This window comes from Beta vulgaris, chromosome 4 (genome assembly GCF_026745355.1).
Source record: "Beta vulgaris subsp. vulgaris cultivar EL10 chromosome 4, EL10.2, whole genome shotgun sequence".
Lineage (NCBI taxonomy): Eukaryota > Viridiplantae > Streptophyta > Magnoliopsida > Caryophyllales > Amaranthaceae > Beta > Beta vulgaris.
Window position 1 is genome coordinate 48981624 of NC_079205.1, and position 15392 is coordinate 48997015.

A 15392-nucleotide genomic window follows, 5' to 3' on the forward strand; every position below is an offset into this window, starting at 1 on the left:
TTTTATATATACAAATGAGAATATTCGGTCAAAGATTTTAAAGTTTGACCCACGAAAAATAAAGTAGGCACTATATTATGAGACGGAGGGAGTAGTTAAAAGGGGTACCGGGTATATGAAAGCAACAACACCAACGAAATATTTGTTTTACTCCCTCCGTTTTATAATATAGTGCTTGCATTTTTTTTGGGTGTTCCAAAATATTGTGCCTATTTTTTTTTTTACCAATTTGTTTAATTTGGACTAAAATTATCCTTTATTTCTACATAAAACTTTCGAAAATACTCCTATTTTAAAATACCCCTACCTTTATTTTAAGATATATGCCCGTATTTATTGTTTTACACCATTTCAAGGAACATTATTGCTCTCTCCTTTTATATTAAAAGAAAAAGAATAAAAAAACTAGTTTCAAGACAAAAAATATCCAATAAACATTTACTTAAATATATATTTTTGTGAAATCCTAAAACTCTTTTCTTTTTCCTTAATTCTTGTAAAAAAAAGGAAAGTGAGTACTATATAATGAGACGAAAGGAGTATAATTTAAACCTATAGTCTTAATACTACATACAATTTGGCGTCACATTCAGCTAACCTCCTCTTTCAATTTTTGAGGAGAGGTAAAACATATGCATATACACTTGTTCACAAGAGTATTATAGCTTGCTTATATAATTGAAATTTGATCAATTCTCATTACAGTAGGAGGAATCTTGTCAAACCATCAATTGAACCCATTGCGCAATACTTGGCACCCCTTGATTCACCGCAAATATCATATAGTAACCTGGTGGAGCCACCATCCCATTAGGTGGTGCCACACAACTAATTTTATAACCACCATTATCATTCGGAATAGCCGGCTTCACATTTAACTTCACTAACCTTTGTCCTTGTGAGAAAGAATGTGTAGCAAATGGTGCATTCCCCAAATTAATCTCAATAAGTCCCACCACAGATAAAGGTACACTTAATTCCACCTCAAATTCATCACCATACTTCAACTTCTTAGGACATACTTTAATTTCAGGTCGAAGATTAGCTCGATCTAAACTCAAATACTCAGGTGAAAACGCCTCAAGTCGTAACTCAGTTTGAAACTCTCCCTTAAAAGTGTAAAAATAATGCGGGTTACTACCAGCAAGTAAGATCCTACCATCAGGTAACAAATTAGCCGTTGAATGATACATTCGTGCAATTGAACCCGGGTTCAACACCATAAACCGCAACCCAAGTGGTTGATCAGGTCGATAAAGGACCGGGTTCAAGCACGGGTTAGACGCTAATTCAAACCCTTGGGTACCACTTTGGGCCCCGTTTATGATGATTACTTCACCAGTTGGTAGCATTACCATATCACCCATGATCCTAGCGAAAGGCATAACCTCCATTTCCCAAACTGGGTTAAGTGAAGTTGCTAATATACGCCCACAACTACCATTAGCAGGAAGTGAATTATCCATTGTAATGTAGGCCCCATATTGGGCCCCACCACAAATAACAATAAAAGCTGATGAAAAATCTCCTTCTAAAGCAAGCATTACTGATGATCCGGCAGATGGGTAATTCCTAGGCCCACCATCTAAAGGTGGATAATTTTTCACAATTGAATTATTATCATAATCATATGAAACAGCTTTATTATTAGCAAAAATAAATAAATTTCCATTGGGTAGAAGATGAACATAAGGGTATAAATTATCCCCTTGTCTATCCTCCACGTCAGCAAGAAAAGGAAACAAAACGGCACCGTTTTGTCTTGGAGGGTAAAACTCAACTGAAAAGGCAACTTTACCGCCAACAATAATAACATCTCCATTAGGTAAAATCTGATTAGTAGAATACCACCTTCCATGATCTAAAACGACGTCGTTTAATTCCTCCCAATCACAAAACTCCGTCGTTTCACACGGCTTAAACTTGCGAATTTTCTTCCACCCATCTTGATCACCACCCGTCTGAAGGAGGGTCCCATCAGAGAGAAACTGTCCGGATGAGCACCACGTGTCAGTTTGAATAATCAACGGTCGGATTTTGTTGGTGATGGGGTCAAAGAGAGCAGAGTGAGCATAACAATCGTGTTTCAAAACGGCGTCGTTTGGGTCTGTACGGCAGTGGTGTTTGGGAAGGAGGAGACGGGTGGGGCCTATGTTGGTACGGTCTAAGAGAACCACCGTGCCGAAGTGGGTGACGGCGGTGTGCATGGAAGCGATGCCTACGTCCGCCACGAGAAGCTCCCACGTGCCTGGGAGTTCGGCACGCGAGAGTGGGAGTAAAATGAGGTGGAGGAAAGAGAAAATGAGGTGGAATAAGGTGAGAGTAGTCATAGATACTTAGACAGTGGAATGAAACAGGAGTGGCGTTTAGTTGAGTAGAGTAGTAACTAGTAGTAGTAGTAGTAGTAGAAGAGTTACTTATGTTGGAGAATGGTGGAATAATTAGGAAGATGAAGTGGAAGAGACAAGAGGGTGTGGGGAATTTAAGGAAAAACTTTATACACGTGGGACAGTATCTAGTACACGTAATGGTAATAACAAGTCTTCCGTTTTTTTTTTCCTTACCATATCAATTGAGTTGAGTTGGTTCAAGTCGAAAGAATCTGGATGAGTATGATTATGTTTAAGGGAGGTCTTGAATTTAAGTCTCATCGTATGCGAAAATAGTTAAATAAAGTTTTGGTGAATTAGGTATATTATTATGAGTAAAAAAAGTCTCCCTTTTTTTTTCTTGAAGTAATATTTTCAATTCAGGGAGAGATATTCGACATCTACAATACATAATACTCCACCTATTTTATAATATAGTGCTTGTTTTTTATATTATGAAACTACACATTGAGACAAATCTAATAAGATTCCACATAAATATGTTTTGAGAACGTATTGTGTCGGACTCGTCCGACCATAATCTTGGTCGGACGACTTTCAGGTGGTTCCAATTTTTTTTCAGGTAGTCTTCATTTTTTTTCAGGTGCTTCCAATTTTTTTTCAGGTAGTCTTCATTTTGTTTTCAGTTAGTCTTCTTTGTTTTTCAGTGGGTTTTTGTGCTTCAGTTAGACTTACTTGGGTTTCAGTTGGTCTTTATTCTTTTTCAGGTAGTCTATATTTTTCTTCAGGTAGTCTTCATTTTGTTTCAGTTAGTCCATTATTTCTTTCAGTTGGCCCATTATTTCTTTCAGTTGGTCCAACTGAAAGAAAAGAAAGTCCAACTGAAAGAAAAGAAAGTCTAACTGAAAGAACACAAAGTCCAACTGAAAGAAAACAAAGTCTAACTGAAAGAAAAGAAAGTCTAACTGAAAGAAAACAAAGTCCAACTGAAAGAAAACAAAGTCCAACCGAAAAGAAAACTAACCTGAAAACAACCATCCTTCGAATTGATAAAAACAACCATGGCATTGTTATAAGCAAGGAATCACCACTCACCACATTCTCACCATCCTTCGAATTGAAAGTAAACCATGCTGGAACATTTATATTTTCCTCATCAAGGAGTTCTGCATAAGCCTGGATATAGAACATGACAACTAGGAAAACAGTCAACTCAGGCCAAGCATATATACAACTTTTCCGACCCTCATTAACCAAATCTGATTTCCCCCTCCGTTCCATATGGACTTTCTAAATTGAAAAATCATTAAGCTGCCATACTAGAGCATATATTATTGGCGTTGTACATTAACTGACATCTAGAAAAATGAACTGAAAAATCATTAAGATCCGAAGAAATTCGGAGTTGAAGAAGAAGAAGTAGCAGCGGAGGAGAGAGAAAAAAAAAGGAGCTGATGATATTGGTGATGCGGCGCTGAAGGAGAGAGATGGTGAAGGTGAAGCTGAAGAGGTGGCGCCGAAACCTTAATTTGAGTTGAGAGTCATGTCGTCTGACGAGAATATTGGGTCAGACGGTCTGACCCAATACTTTCACAAAAATGGATGAAAATACCCCCAACTTTGGCCGGTCCGCTTTTAATACTCCCAACTATGACTTATTTTTAAATACCCCCAACTATGGGGGTGGTACGCCAAAAATACCCCGCTTTCACCTGTGACCTGCTGTTTGGGTAAAAAGAACCCATTTCCCTCCCTTTGCTTTACCTACCCCATTAATGCGTAATTTTCGAAACTCAGTACATGAAGAACAGTTACTGTACTCCATCTATTCATCTGCTGAACAAGTTAGGAGATTTATCATCAACACACAAGTTTTGATCTTTGGGGGAAAATTCTGCCACCTAAGTCTGCCAGAGAGGTAAATCTTCATCTTTGTTCTTCAATTTTGGATTTTTTCTTTTCCGTTTTAATTTGTTAAATTTAGGGTAAATTGGTTTGTATTTGGTGTAAATTGGTTATTCTGCTTGTGTTGTTGTTGTTTATTGTAATTCTATTGATAATTTATCATGCATTACATTAGGTACCATGAAAAAAACCATTACTGATGACACCATAGTTACTGTTAAGTTTTGGCATGGTGGGACTTTTACTAAGAATAGTTTAGGAGTAACACAATATGTTGGGGGTGAAGCAAGAACATTCCCTGTAGACGCAGATGAGTTATGTTGGTTTTATTTGGAGGAATTAGCAGAGAAGTGTGGAAACTACTCAAAGGTTGATGAAATATACTACCTTGTACCTGGTAGTAGTAGTTTTGAAGAAGGTTTGAGAAGGGTTAAATTTGATGATGAAGTGAGGGTGATGATTGATCTTGTACTTAAAAGCAGATGTATTGACTGCTATGTGGTCCATGTAGTTGATGTTCCTGATGTTGTGTTGTTGTTAGAGGGTGGATCACAACCCAGTGGAATGCCTAAGTGTAGTAGTGCTGGACCAGAAACTGAGCCCACAAACACCCAACAAATTAGGCCCAATAAATTGACTCCTAGGAGGCCTAAAGGTGGGCCAAAAAAGGTGGGAAACTTCAGCAAAGGAGAAAGTTCAGCTGCACATCTTTCCACCTCACAACAGTTAGAACCTCCACCAGAAAACTCCAAAAAATCTGCACCTACTGATCCTCCTCCATTTATTAACACTCCCTCATCTACTCCTTTGACTACACCTGAACCTAATACAGAAACTGAACATAGGACACAAACTGAACCTAGTACACAACCAAGTACAGAACCCTCTGATTACCATCTATGGTATGATGACAGACCTGACAGCCCCCTGACCTGGAGACAGTTGTTAGATGGCTATGAGACAGATGATGAGTGCACCAAAGATCCACAATATTATCCCACAGATGATGAAAGTGATAGTGAATTTGAAGAAGGTGAATTAGAGGAAGAGCATATTGAATTGAATGAAGAAGGTGAGGCAGTAATAGATGATTTAGATGACTATGAGACAGATGATGAGTGCACCAAAGATCCACAATATTATCCCACAGATGATGAAAGTGATAGTGAATTTGAAGAAGGTGAATTAGAGGAAGAGCATATTGAATTGAATGAAGATGGTGAGGCAGTAATAGATGATTTTGAGATTCCTGAGTGTCTTGTGGAGCAACTTGATGGAGTAGGGGATGACACCAGTGATGATGAGTATTGGGAGTCAAGAAAGAGAGTGAGTGGGTGGAATGAAAAAATCATTGGCATAGCAAATCAGTTACAAAGAGATGCTGCTACTGGGAGATTATGTAATCAAGGGGAAGGACAACAAACTGATCCAACAGGTGATGCTGACAAGGAGTTTCTCAGTGAGTATGAAGCTTCAGAGGATGAAAATCACACCCCAGATGAAGATGAACAAGATGAAATCCTATCTAGGAAGAGGAGGGTGAGGGTTCCAGTTGTTGATGAGAGCACAGATTTCAGTAAACTAGTTTGGAAGGTGGGGATCAGGTTTGAAAATAGGGAGAAATTTAGGGATGCTGTTGTGAGATTTGCTATTGCACAGGGTAGGAATTTGACCATTAGTGTCAGTCACAAGAATAGGCAGCAGAGGTTGGGTGTTAAATGTGTTGATAAATGCCCTTTTAGGTTGTATGCTAGCTGGGACAGTAGGAGGGCTAGCTTTGTGGTTAAAACAGTTGTGGAGGAACATAGTTGTAACAGGAACATGGAGCTCAACAGACAGATGAAATCTTCCTGGGTTGCAACCCAGTTCTTAGAGGTTTTCAAAACAAGACCCCATTGGCCTGCAAAGGAGATTGTGGAAACAATTAGGAGGGCCTACAAAGTGCTTGTTAAGAGGGATTATGCCTACAAAGTTAAGGTTCATGCTCATAGGAAGCTACATGGCAGCATGAAGGAGCATTATGGTAAATTAGGTAGTTATTTAGAGGCTCTTATACAAGCAAATCCACAGAGCATTTTCAAGATAACTACTGACCCAAGCAAGGCTGTGTTTCCTCCTGTTTTCCAGAGGTTTTTTGTCTGTTTTAATGGAATTTTACATGGCTGGTTAGCTGGTGGGAGGAAGGTGTTATGTGTTGATGGGTGTTTCATCAAGACATTTCTAGGAGGGATGCTACTTTCAGCAGTGGGTAGAGACTCCAATGATCAGATGTACCCACTGGCATGGGCAGTGGTGGAAGGTGAGAACACTGCCAGTTGGGAGTGGTTCTTTTATGAGCTGAAGAAAGTACTAGGTGGTGGAAATGGGTCAGATTTAACCCTGATTTCAGATGAGGCTCAGGTATGTTTTGAAATATTATCCAGCTCATCTATATTAAATAATAGTATTAGTAGTTGTATTATGTATGGCTAACATGTATCCTACTTATTTAACAGGCTATATTAGGAGGTGTTGCTAAAATCTTCCCACAAGCAGAGCACAGACACTGTGCTAGGCATGTGTATGCCCATTGGCATAAGACATACAAGGGTGATGAAATGAAGCTGCTGTTTTGGAAAGCAGCAAAGTCCTACAATGAGGCTGATTTGGGAGATGCTCTGACAGAAATGGAGAAGGTAAACCCTGAATCTGTTGTTGCATTCAAGAAGTATAATCCTAAGGTGTTTTGTAGAGCACATGTTAAGACACATACAAAATGTGATGTCATTGTTAATAACATGGCTGAAACTTTTAATGGGTATATTATACATGCTAGAGCAAAACACATTATTTTCATGCTTGAGGATATTAGGACTGCTTTAATGCAAAGGATGGTTACTAAAAGGCAGCAGATGGAGAAGAGTACAGCTAAGATTTGTCCTAGGATACAAAGTAGGCTAGAAAAGGAGAAAGATGAGGCAGCAAATTGCACCCCACTGCCATCTAGTGCTACTTTATTTCAAGTAGCTCACAAAATGGACACCTTAACTGTAGATCTGGAAAAAAAATCTTGTACTTGCAGAAAATGGGATTTAAGTGGTGTGCCCTGTTGTCATGGGGTTGCTTGTATTTTCTTCCTCCACCATGAAGCTGAAGACTATGTTGATGAATGCTATAAAAGAGAAGCTTACCTGAAGATGTACTGTGGGGGTAAGTCCATTGACTGGAGAGAGACATTGGCCTAAAGTGGACATGCCTTTGGACCCTCCTCCCATTAAGATTGGTCCAGGCAGGCCAAGGAAGAACAGGATCAAAGATCCTCATGAAGACCCTAAGAAAAGTGGCAAATTGACTAAGCATGGAGTGGAGATGTCCTGTAGTGTGTGCAAGAACAAGGGGCACAACAAAAGAACATGCCCTGACAAGGGTAAGGCAGTGGAGCCAGTACCTAAAAAGCCATGTGGCAGACCTAGGAAAGACAGCACTCAACCAATAAACACTGCCAGTTATGCCCTCCTCCTTCACACCATGAAACCACTGCACAACCATCAAGGATTGGTAAAAATGGCAGGGTGGTTGGAAAAGGAAGAAAGAAAAACACTGCTCCAAAAAAAAGGGTGAGTTCATCAACATTTGTCCTTAAATAAACCTACATTAACTAACCCTACCTGAACTAAGTATATTTGTGTCTGTGCAGATGCCACAGGGAGTTGGTGTCCTTTTTGATGGTCATGGCAACACTCTAATCAATGTGAGTTTTTGACAACTGCTTTCATTTTCATTGTATTGAGATATTATGCCACCTTAACTAACCTTACCTGAACTGACAATTAGGCTCCTGGACAGAGTGGTGGACCAAGAGTGGTTTCCCAGATAAGAAGTCAAGCTGAATTAACTCAAGGAAGTCAAGCTTCAAGCACCACAACACATCTCAATTTAGGAAGTTAAAATTGTCTTGTATCCCATGTTTTGACTTCTGTTTTGAGGTTCAAACTTAGTTAAAATTGTCTTGTATCCCACAACACTGCTTTTCATCTTTGTTTATGGTTGTGTATTGAACTTATATTCTCTTAATGACATATTTGGTTATTTGTATTGCTTATTAGCTAAGTTGTGCTTTTGGTTATTTGTATTTCCTCAACACTGTGAAGTAGCAGAAAAGCAAAAATAGTTGACATACAAGATTCCAATAGAATTCATGTTGATTTCAAGATCATTCAAAAACCATTACATCATTGTCTTTGCTGTCTATTACACAAAAAGGGCCAAAAGACCAGCAACACACAAGCTTAAACTTCCTACCCCAACCAAAATTCTACCCCAACTTCACATACATTACACCTTCCTACCCCAACCAAAAAACTGCCTTCTCCTACAACTCCACATACATTACTTCAACAAGAACATAATTGCAAAAAAAACCCAAGACATGAACAACCCAAACAACAACTTCTTCTCAGTGGTGTTGGATTTCAACTCATACAGAGTTTCAGTTGTGGCAATACCCATTTCCTCAACTTCATCCACCAACTTTTCCTGCTTCATTTTCAACTTCTTTATTTTCTCTCTCAGCAAAATATTCTGATCTTCAAGTTCTTGAATAAACCCATCCCTTACAAATATCCCATGTTGGAGTTCACCCACATCATCCAACTCATCTGCCCATTTGAAGAACCCACAGGTTGCCTGCCAAATTAAACAAAAAAATTAAATATGCAAACCTAATTAAATACAAAATCCACAAAATTCAAATACTTACAGGCCAATAAGCGCAGCCATAAAACCGTTTGCCTTTTGTTGGCCCTTCAACCCTAACAACCCTAATGGGCGCAATTTGTTGATGATAACACACCATCTGACCACCACTTTTCGACCTTGTGGACCTAGACCTGTAAGAAGAAGAGCCAGTTGTGGTGTTCGACGCCATTGAAGAACGCAGGAAGAGATATGAGTAGAGAGAGGAGTAGAGAGATGAGAGAGATGTGAGCAGGGAGATGAGGAGAGATGTGTGGGGGGTGGGATTTTAATGGAGAAAATAACGGTCAAAAATTAAATATGGACAGTTGGTCCATTAACCAGGTAATTTTAGGCACGCCTAAGGCACGTGCCTTTTTTTACCAGTTCTTCCGGTGGTAATAGGTCAGCGGGGTATTTTTGGCGTACCACCCCCATAGTTGGGGGTATTTAAAAATAAGTCATAGTTGGGAGTATTAAAAGCGGACCGGCCAAAGTTGGGGGTATTTTCATCCATTTTTCCTATGTTTTTTGATATATACAAATGAGAATATTCGGTCAAAAATTTTAAAGTTTAACCCACCAAAAATAAACTAGGCACTATATTATGAGACAGAGGAAGTAATAATAATAATAATAATAATAATTTCTCGTTGTTCTCACGCTTCTTTAACAACTAGTAATTCCCATATATTATTTTACTATGTCCACTTTCCAGTTTACATTTGTTAATGTACTTTTTTTAGCGTTAGATAATACCATTCATTATATATTAGTAAAAATTATAACGATGAATATTAATAAAGTACTTAGCTAGACGAATCAAACAATAAACCACATGATTTTATATTTTTTTATACTTTCTCCATTCCAAAATAAATGTAACACTTTTCTATGTTATGTGAGACCTTTTCGAGATAAGTATTATTTTTTATTTACAGAGAAAATATATTTGGAAGAATTTAGAATATTCTCTCTAATTGTAACAATTGTCACGATTCTAAGTGGACATTGTTTTTTTGTCTAAGTGGACATAATAAAGGGTATAGACGAAGTACTTATGTGACTATATTATTGTTTATTGTCTTACCAATGATGTCTTGGCCTAATGGTTAAAATTGAGGTGCTGTGAACGATAGATCACAGGTTCAAATCCCCCTTACCCTTCTTTGTACTTTGTACTGCCTTCGTGGCTCATATGGTTAAAAAAAATTGTTTATTGTCTGGAATTGCTTTTCAATATTCTCTTTTAAGTAAATGGGAAGAAAAAAATTATAGCAGTACATTTGGGTGCTGCTAATTAATTAATTAGAGTAAATCACGGACTCCTAGGTAATGTTTGGAGAGGAGAGAGATAGAGAGAATGAAAAACAAAAGGGTACTATGTGAACATGTGATAGGAGAGAGATAGAGAGAAGTTATTACCCAAAATAAAAGTGTAACATCTAATTTAAAACTTTCTAAAATAGAAAGTGTAACATCTAAAACAAACGGAGGAAGTATATAAGTGTCCGAAATGTACGAAACATCGGCATATGCATATATATTCGGTAGGGCTGGCAATGAGTTGAGATAGCTTGTGAGCTACTCGTACCTGATTCGGTCCAAGCTCGACTCGAGCTCGAACGCGACTCGACATGTTAACAAGTTGAGTCGAGCAATCCAATAATACTCGACTCGAAAGCTCGTGAGATACTCGAATAAATTGCATATATATATATATATATATATATATATATATATATATATATATATATATATATAATATATATATATATATATATATATATATTATAATATCTCGACTCGAAAGCTCGTGAGATACTCGAATAAATTGCATATATATATATATATATATTATATATATTATATATTATATATTATATTATATATATATATATATATATGCAATTTATTCGAGTATCTCACGAGCTTTCGAGTCGAGTATTATTGGATTGCTCGACTCAACTTGTTTAACATTTTTTTATAAGAAAGTATATATATTTTATAAGAAAGTTTAACATTTTTTTCTGAAAAATACTTTGAACTTTTCTTTAAAAAAACATGAAGGCAAAGTGAAGGAATTTTTCCTATAAGAAATAGCTCCGTAAAAAGTACATTGTATTAAATAGTTGTTTGGAATTGATGTGGAAAATTTTTTCATGTTGATGTTTGATGTATGGTTAAGTACTTTTAGGGGATTTATTTTCCATTTCATATTTCTTGTTCATAAAAAATCTACAACGAATGCAGATATGCAGCTAGGATCGAGTTCGAGTTTGAGCTTTAACCGAGTTTGAGTTTGAGCTTTAATGAGTTCGAGTTCGAAGTTGAAACGAGTTTCGAGTCGGAATCGAGTTCGCGCTCGAGTTTGGGTTTCAAGTTTGAGCTTGAAATTTTCAAACTCACGAGTTTTCGAATCAAGTCGAGTTTGGATATGAGTTTTCTAGTTCGAATCAAGTATAGTCAAACTGGAGCGCGACTCTCATTATTGCGAGCCCTATATCATCCATGCATGACCAACTGATTCCAGATTGCAAGTTTGTCCAATTTAGCCTGTCATTAATTTTTTTATTTCTATTTGCTTTGTGCTCCAATATAATCCGCCATCAATTGAAGGTCATGATCTCAGTTACTTGTTTAATTTATTATATGATTTTGTTGTATACTAATTTATCTATGTTTTCATTATTTACTTTAACGTATTAAAGCTAATTAATATACACTACAATTATTTTCTCTATGGATCAGCTATATGAGTTGATAAAGTATTGTAAATTGACAGTTTTATACATTATTGCTCTCTTTTATTACTCTATTTGCACAATTAAAATTGTGGATCATCTAGTATTAGGCGGTAATACATCATTGTTCTTTTTAATTTGTTACTCTATTAATTATTTAGCACAAAATCAATCTTTTTAATTATCTTTTGAAGATCCTAAAATATTACTCTCCCGGTTATAATTGATTGTTGCACTTTGTTTTTTTTTTATAATTGTTTTTCACTTATCTTATTTTAACTGTACTTTTATTTATTATTATACTACTTAAACTCTTAAGCAAATGTTATTATGTAAAGTTAAACGGACTTGTCTCAATGTCAAGTTTCAATGGACAAATTCGAACTATATTAACAAATTTAAAAGTCAAAGAAGAGCTTATATCAAATTAAGGTGTATATATGATTATTGATTTGGATAGAGGTAGTGCATACATCATGTCTTGGAATGTTAAACAATATACCTCACTATTAGCACCCCTCAATAAAAAAATTTTAAAAAATTGACTTTATTAGCGAATTAATATATCTGATAATATCACTAATTCAAGGTTTTGTGTATTATGGAGGAAAAGAATATACCAAGTTAGTTGTTTGAGGGATAGAAACTACATAAGAATACTTATCAGCCTCTTGTTAGATGTAGGAATATAGTGGCCAAGCTAATCATGTATAGCCACAATAATGCAAATCGCATCACTCTTTTGCCCAAGTCAATCTCAATCGTTATCACGGGATGCATCATGCATGTTATTGGTACTTCATAACTTTGCTCATGAAAATGAGTGTTTTACGTATATTAGAGAACAATAATTTATAATCCCAAAATAAATAAATTACCATCAGATATTTTCTTGCTTATTGGTTGATTTTTAGCCTCACCTAACATCAATTGTAAAATTTCAAGATTAGACATTTGATTATGCGACCTAAATATCATTGCTTATTCCTAGCCCAATTTTCATGATACTTTAAATTGATTATTAGTGTTAATAATTATTTTGGCTTTTATCGTTTTGTCAAGTAATTAAAATTTCTTAGCAAGTAAAACACTTGGTAGTCACTCAAATTGATAAAAAAAAACCCAAGCATCCCCTCTCTTTTTATAACTCTAAAATCCTAGCCTCCCCTACCCATTCTTCATCAATTAGTGGCTGCCATGGATATTTTCATCCATGGTAAGCCCCTTTTCCCCTTTTATTTCCAGTTTTTAATTCATTTTCTTGTTTTGTTCAATAAATTAGTCTCTTTTTATGAGATTTTCTCAAACCCTGTTATGGGGTTTTTAGTTTCTGTTTTGGAAATCTCCTTCTCCCCTATGGGAGTTGTGAGTACAGTTCTTTTGTTTTTAGGTATGAGAAATTATTCTCATTGGTTGAAGTTCGAGACTCAACATGAAGGTATTGGAATCTCGGATGCGGTCAACTTGACTCGATCAAGAATGTTCTTCCCAAACTATATCAGAATGACAGACTTCCTTATCAATAGCTGCTTGATTTAGCAAATACAAGATGCTGTGCTTTATTGTTCGATCTGGTTCATTGTAGTTTTTTCGAAGACGAATTTGATTTAGTCTTGTTTAATTGTATCTTGTTTTACTTTGATACCTATTGTAGATGCCGTTTGGCCTTCAATTAATGAAATTTCTCTTTCAAAAAAATAAAAACATTTCTTAGCAAGTTTTTCCTTGCTTATTGCCCAATATATTATTCTGGTTTCATCATATTGTGCCTGATCAATAATTTCTTGTTTCTTGCATGTCTTTGTTGCATAGGCGGATCTAGAGGGGGTACAAGGGGTTTATAAACTTAAACTCGGGTTTATATACCCCACAAAGTTCTTTTTTTGCTTTTAATTACTCCCCGGCCTTAACTCAGGTTTAATTTATTTTCAACACTTCTACTATATACTACTCTCTATGGGACCATGACTAATGGTTATTAGTCTACAACTAAAAATTTATAAGTAAGATTACTCTGCAACTACAAATTTATAAGCCCACAAAGATCAAAGCTCCAAAATATTTGTATCTCTATTTTATTTTCCATCAAATATTTGTATCTCTATATATAGATGGTTGGGATCCGGTGAGAATAGGTCCTTATGTGAGAACACTTATTTATGTGAGAATGAATCTCATCCATAGATTTAGGTTTAATCAAGTGGCCCACGGTTTTTCAAACAATAGAACTAAACTAATTCCGCCTCTCTCATTCAAAACAGTCGCCAACTAATTTCACCTATCTCATCCAAAACAGTCGTCTAAACAACTTTTTTCCTATCTCTCTCACGCGTTCATCTCTCTCTCACAATTACGTTCTTCTCTCTCCTCCTAGAAACCTCCATTGCTGAACTTTCTTGCTAAATTATTATTTATTATTTCCATATCATGGTGACCCTCTGCTGTATCATAGTAACCAACACAACCCTCTGCTATATATCATAGTGACCCTCTACTGTATCATAGTAACCATCACAACCCTCTGCTATATATCATAGTGACCCTTTGCTGTATCATAGTAACCAACACAATTTCTAGAAAAAATAATGTGGAATCCGCAAATAATCGAACTAAAACTTTGAAGAACTAAAACTCCATGAACGACGATACAGAGGAGAAAGAAAGAGAAGATAGAGAGAGAAAAAAAAAGTAGCGTGAAAGGGGTGGGGAAGAAGAGGGGTAAGGGTTACACTAAATTACGAAAATGCCATTACTCATAAGTGTATTTAGGATGGTTAGATTAGTTTAGATCCAAAGGTCCATATTTGTTCTCACATGAAAAAGTGTTCTCACATAAAGAAGGTGTTCTCACAAGAGCCATCCTCTCTCTCTATATATATATAGATTAGTATTGGGAACTTTTGTATAATAATTATTCATAAAGATTTTGAATACAATTACAATTAGTTTTGAACAGGTTTGATATGATAGAAGTTGTTATTGAAGCCCTCCGTTTCACCTCTTGAAGGTCATCATGTCAAATTCTCTGGCTATGTTTAGTTCACCTGAAATTTTCTGATCTGAATTTATCTGATCTGATATGATCTGAACTTATTTTTTCTGATCTGATATGATCTGAACTTATTTTTTCTGATCTGGTCTGATCTGATCTGATCTGATTTACAGATCTTATCTTATATAAAATATATTATTACTATTATATTATTACTTTGTAAATCATTATTATGCAATACATTATAAGATCTTCTTTATAGTATTACTATTATTATCATTTTATTATTTACAACTTTTACACAACTTTTATTATTAATAATAATAATTATTATTATCATTATTATAAGACACAATAATAATTATAATCATAATTATTATATTACTAAAAATAATTATATAACTCAAGTCATTATTTTATATAAGAGCACTTATACAATGTTTCACACTTTCCCTTAAAAAAAATTTCACACTTGAGAAGTCGGCAAACTCAACTCTTTTTTTCCATATAAAATAGAATAAGATATACAAACAACTATGACTTGAGCAAAAAATAAATAAATATCGTGCAACTTCAAATAGCTAGAAATTCGGTAGGAAGAGGTATATCGAATCTAAATTTATAATTTGTATCTCACACTTAGCTTATTTTGAAATGTAATCCGAACTTGGTAGTTTCGTTGTCATGAATTTGAGATATCATATTTTA

At 35.7% G+C, this 15392-nt stretch overlaps 3 protein-coding genes across 4 annotated transcripts; 1 reads left to right on the forward strand and 2 right to left on the reverse strand.

Annotated features, from left to right (window-relative positions):
• Positions 1-424: 424 nt before the first annotated feature.
• Positions 425-2465, reverse strand: LOC104890981 (hypothetical protein). The gene has a single exon (XM_010676609.4). It carries the CDS (start codon positions 2328-2330, stop codon positions 720-722), a length of 1611 nt encoding a protein of 536 aa, XP_010674911.2. The 5' UTR covers positions 2331-2465; the 3' UTR covers positions 425-719.
• Positions 2466-3933: 1468 nt separating this feature from the next.
• On the forward strand, positions 3934-8355 carry LOC104891435 (uncharacterized). Of its 2 annotated transcripts, XM_048643238.2 has the most exons (5): positions 3934-4248; positions 4411-6635; positions 6731-7831; positions 7912-7965; positions 8049-8355. In XM_048643238.2, the coding sequence occupies exons 2-3, from the start codon at positions 4416-4418 to the stop codon at positions 7457-7459; spliced, it is 2949 nt and encodes a 982-aa protein (XP_048499195.2). In that variant the 5' UTR covers positions 3934-4248; positions 4411-4415; the 3' UTR covers positions 7460-7831; positions 7912-7965; positions 8049-8355. The 2 variants fall into 2 exon arrangements, with proteins under 2 accessions (XP_048499195.2, XP_010675433.3); XM_010677131.4 differs by having other exon boundaries at positions 3934-6635.
• Positions 8356-8398: 43 nt separating this feature from the next.
• On the reverse strand, positions 8399-10614 carry LOC104898575 (uncharacterized). Its single transcript, XM_010685668.4, has 2 exons — positions 8974-10614; positions 8399-8900 (listed from the first exon to the last, which is right to left on the reverse strand). The coding sequence occupies exons 1-2, from the start codon at positions 9139-9141 to the stop codon at positions 8604-8606; spliced, it is 465 nt and encodes a 154-aa protein (XP_010683970.2). The 5' UTR covers positions 9142-10614; the 3' UTR covers positions 8399-8603.
• Positions 10615-15392: the final 4778 nt, after the last annotated feature.

Bases quoted from the DNA above. Each gene is read 5' to 3' on its own strand.
- LOC104898575 (XM_010685668.4), bottom strand. From the start codon at position 9,141: ATGGCGTCGAACACCACAACTGGCTCTTCTTCTTACAGGTCTAGGTCC. The intron at 8,901-8,973 runs GTAAGTATTTGA...TTAATTTGGCAG, and splicing joins ATGGCTGCGCTTATTGGCCT to GCAACCTGTGGGTTCTTCAA.
- LOC104890981 (XM_010676609.4), bottom strand. From the start codon at position 2,330: ATGACTACTCTCACCTTATTCCACCTCATTTTCTCTTTCCTCCACCTC.
- LOC104891435 (XM_010677131.4), top strand. From the start codon at position 4,416: ATGAAAAAAACCATTACTGATGACACCATAGTTACTGTTAAGTTTTGG. The intron at 6,636-6,730 runs GTATGTTTTGAA...CTTATTTAACAG, and splicing joins TGATTTCAGATGAGGCTCAG to GCTATATTAGGAGGTGTTGC.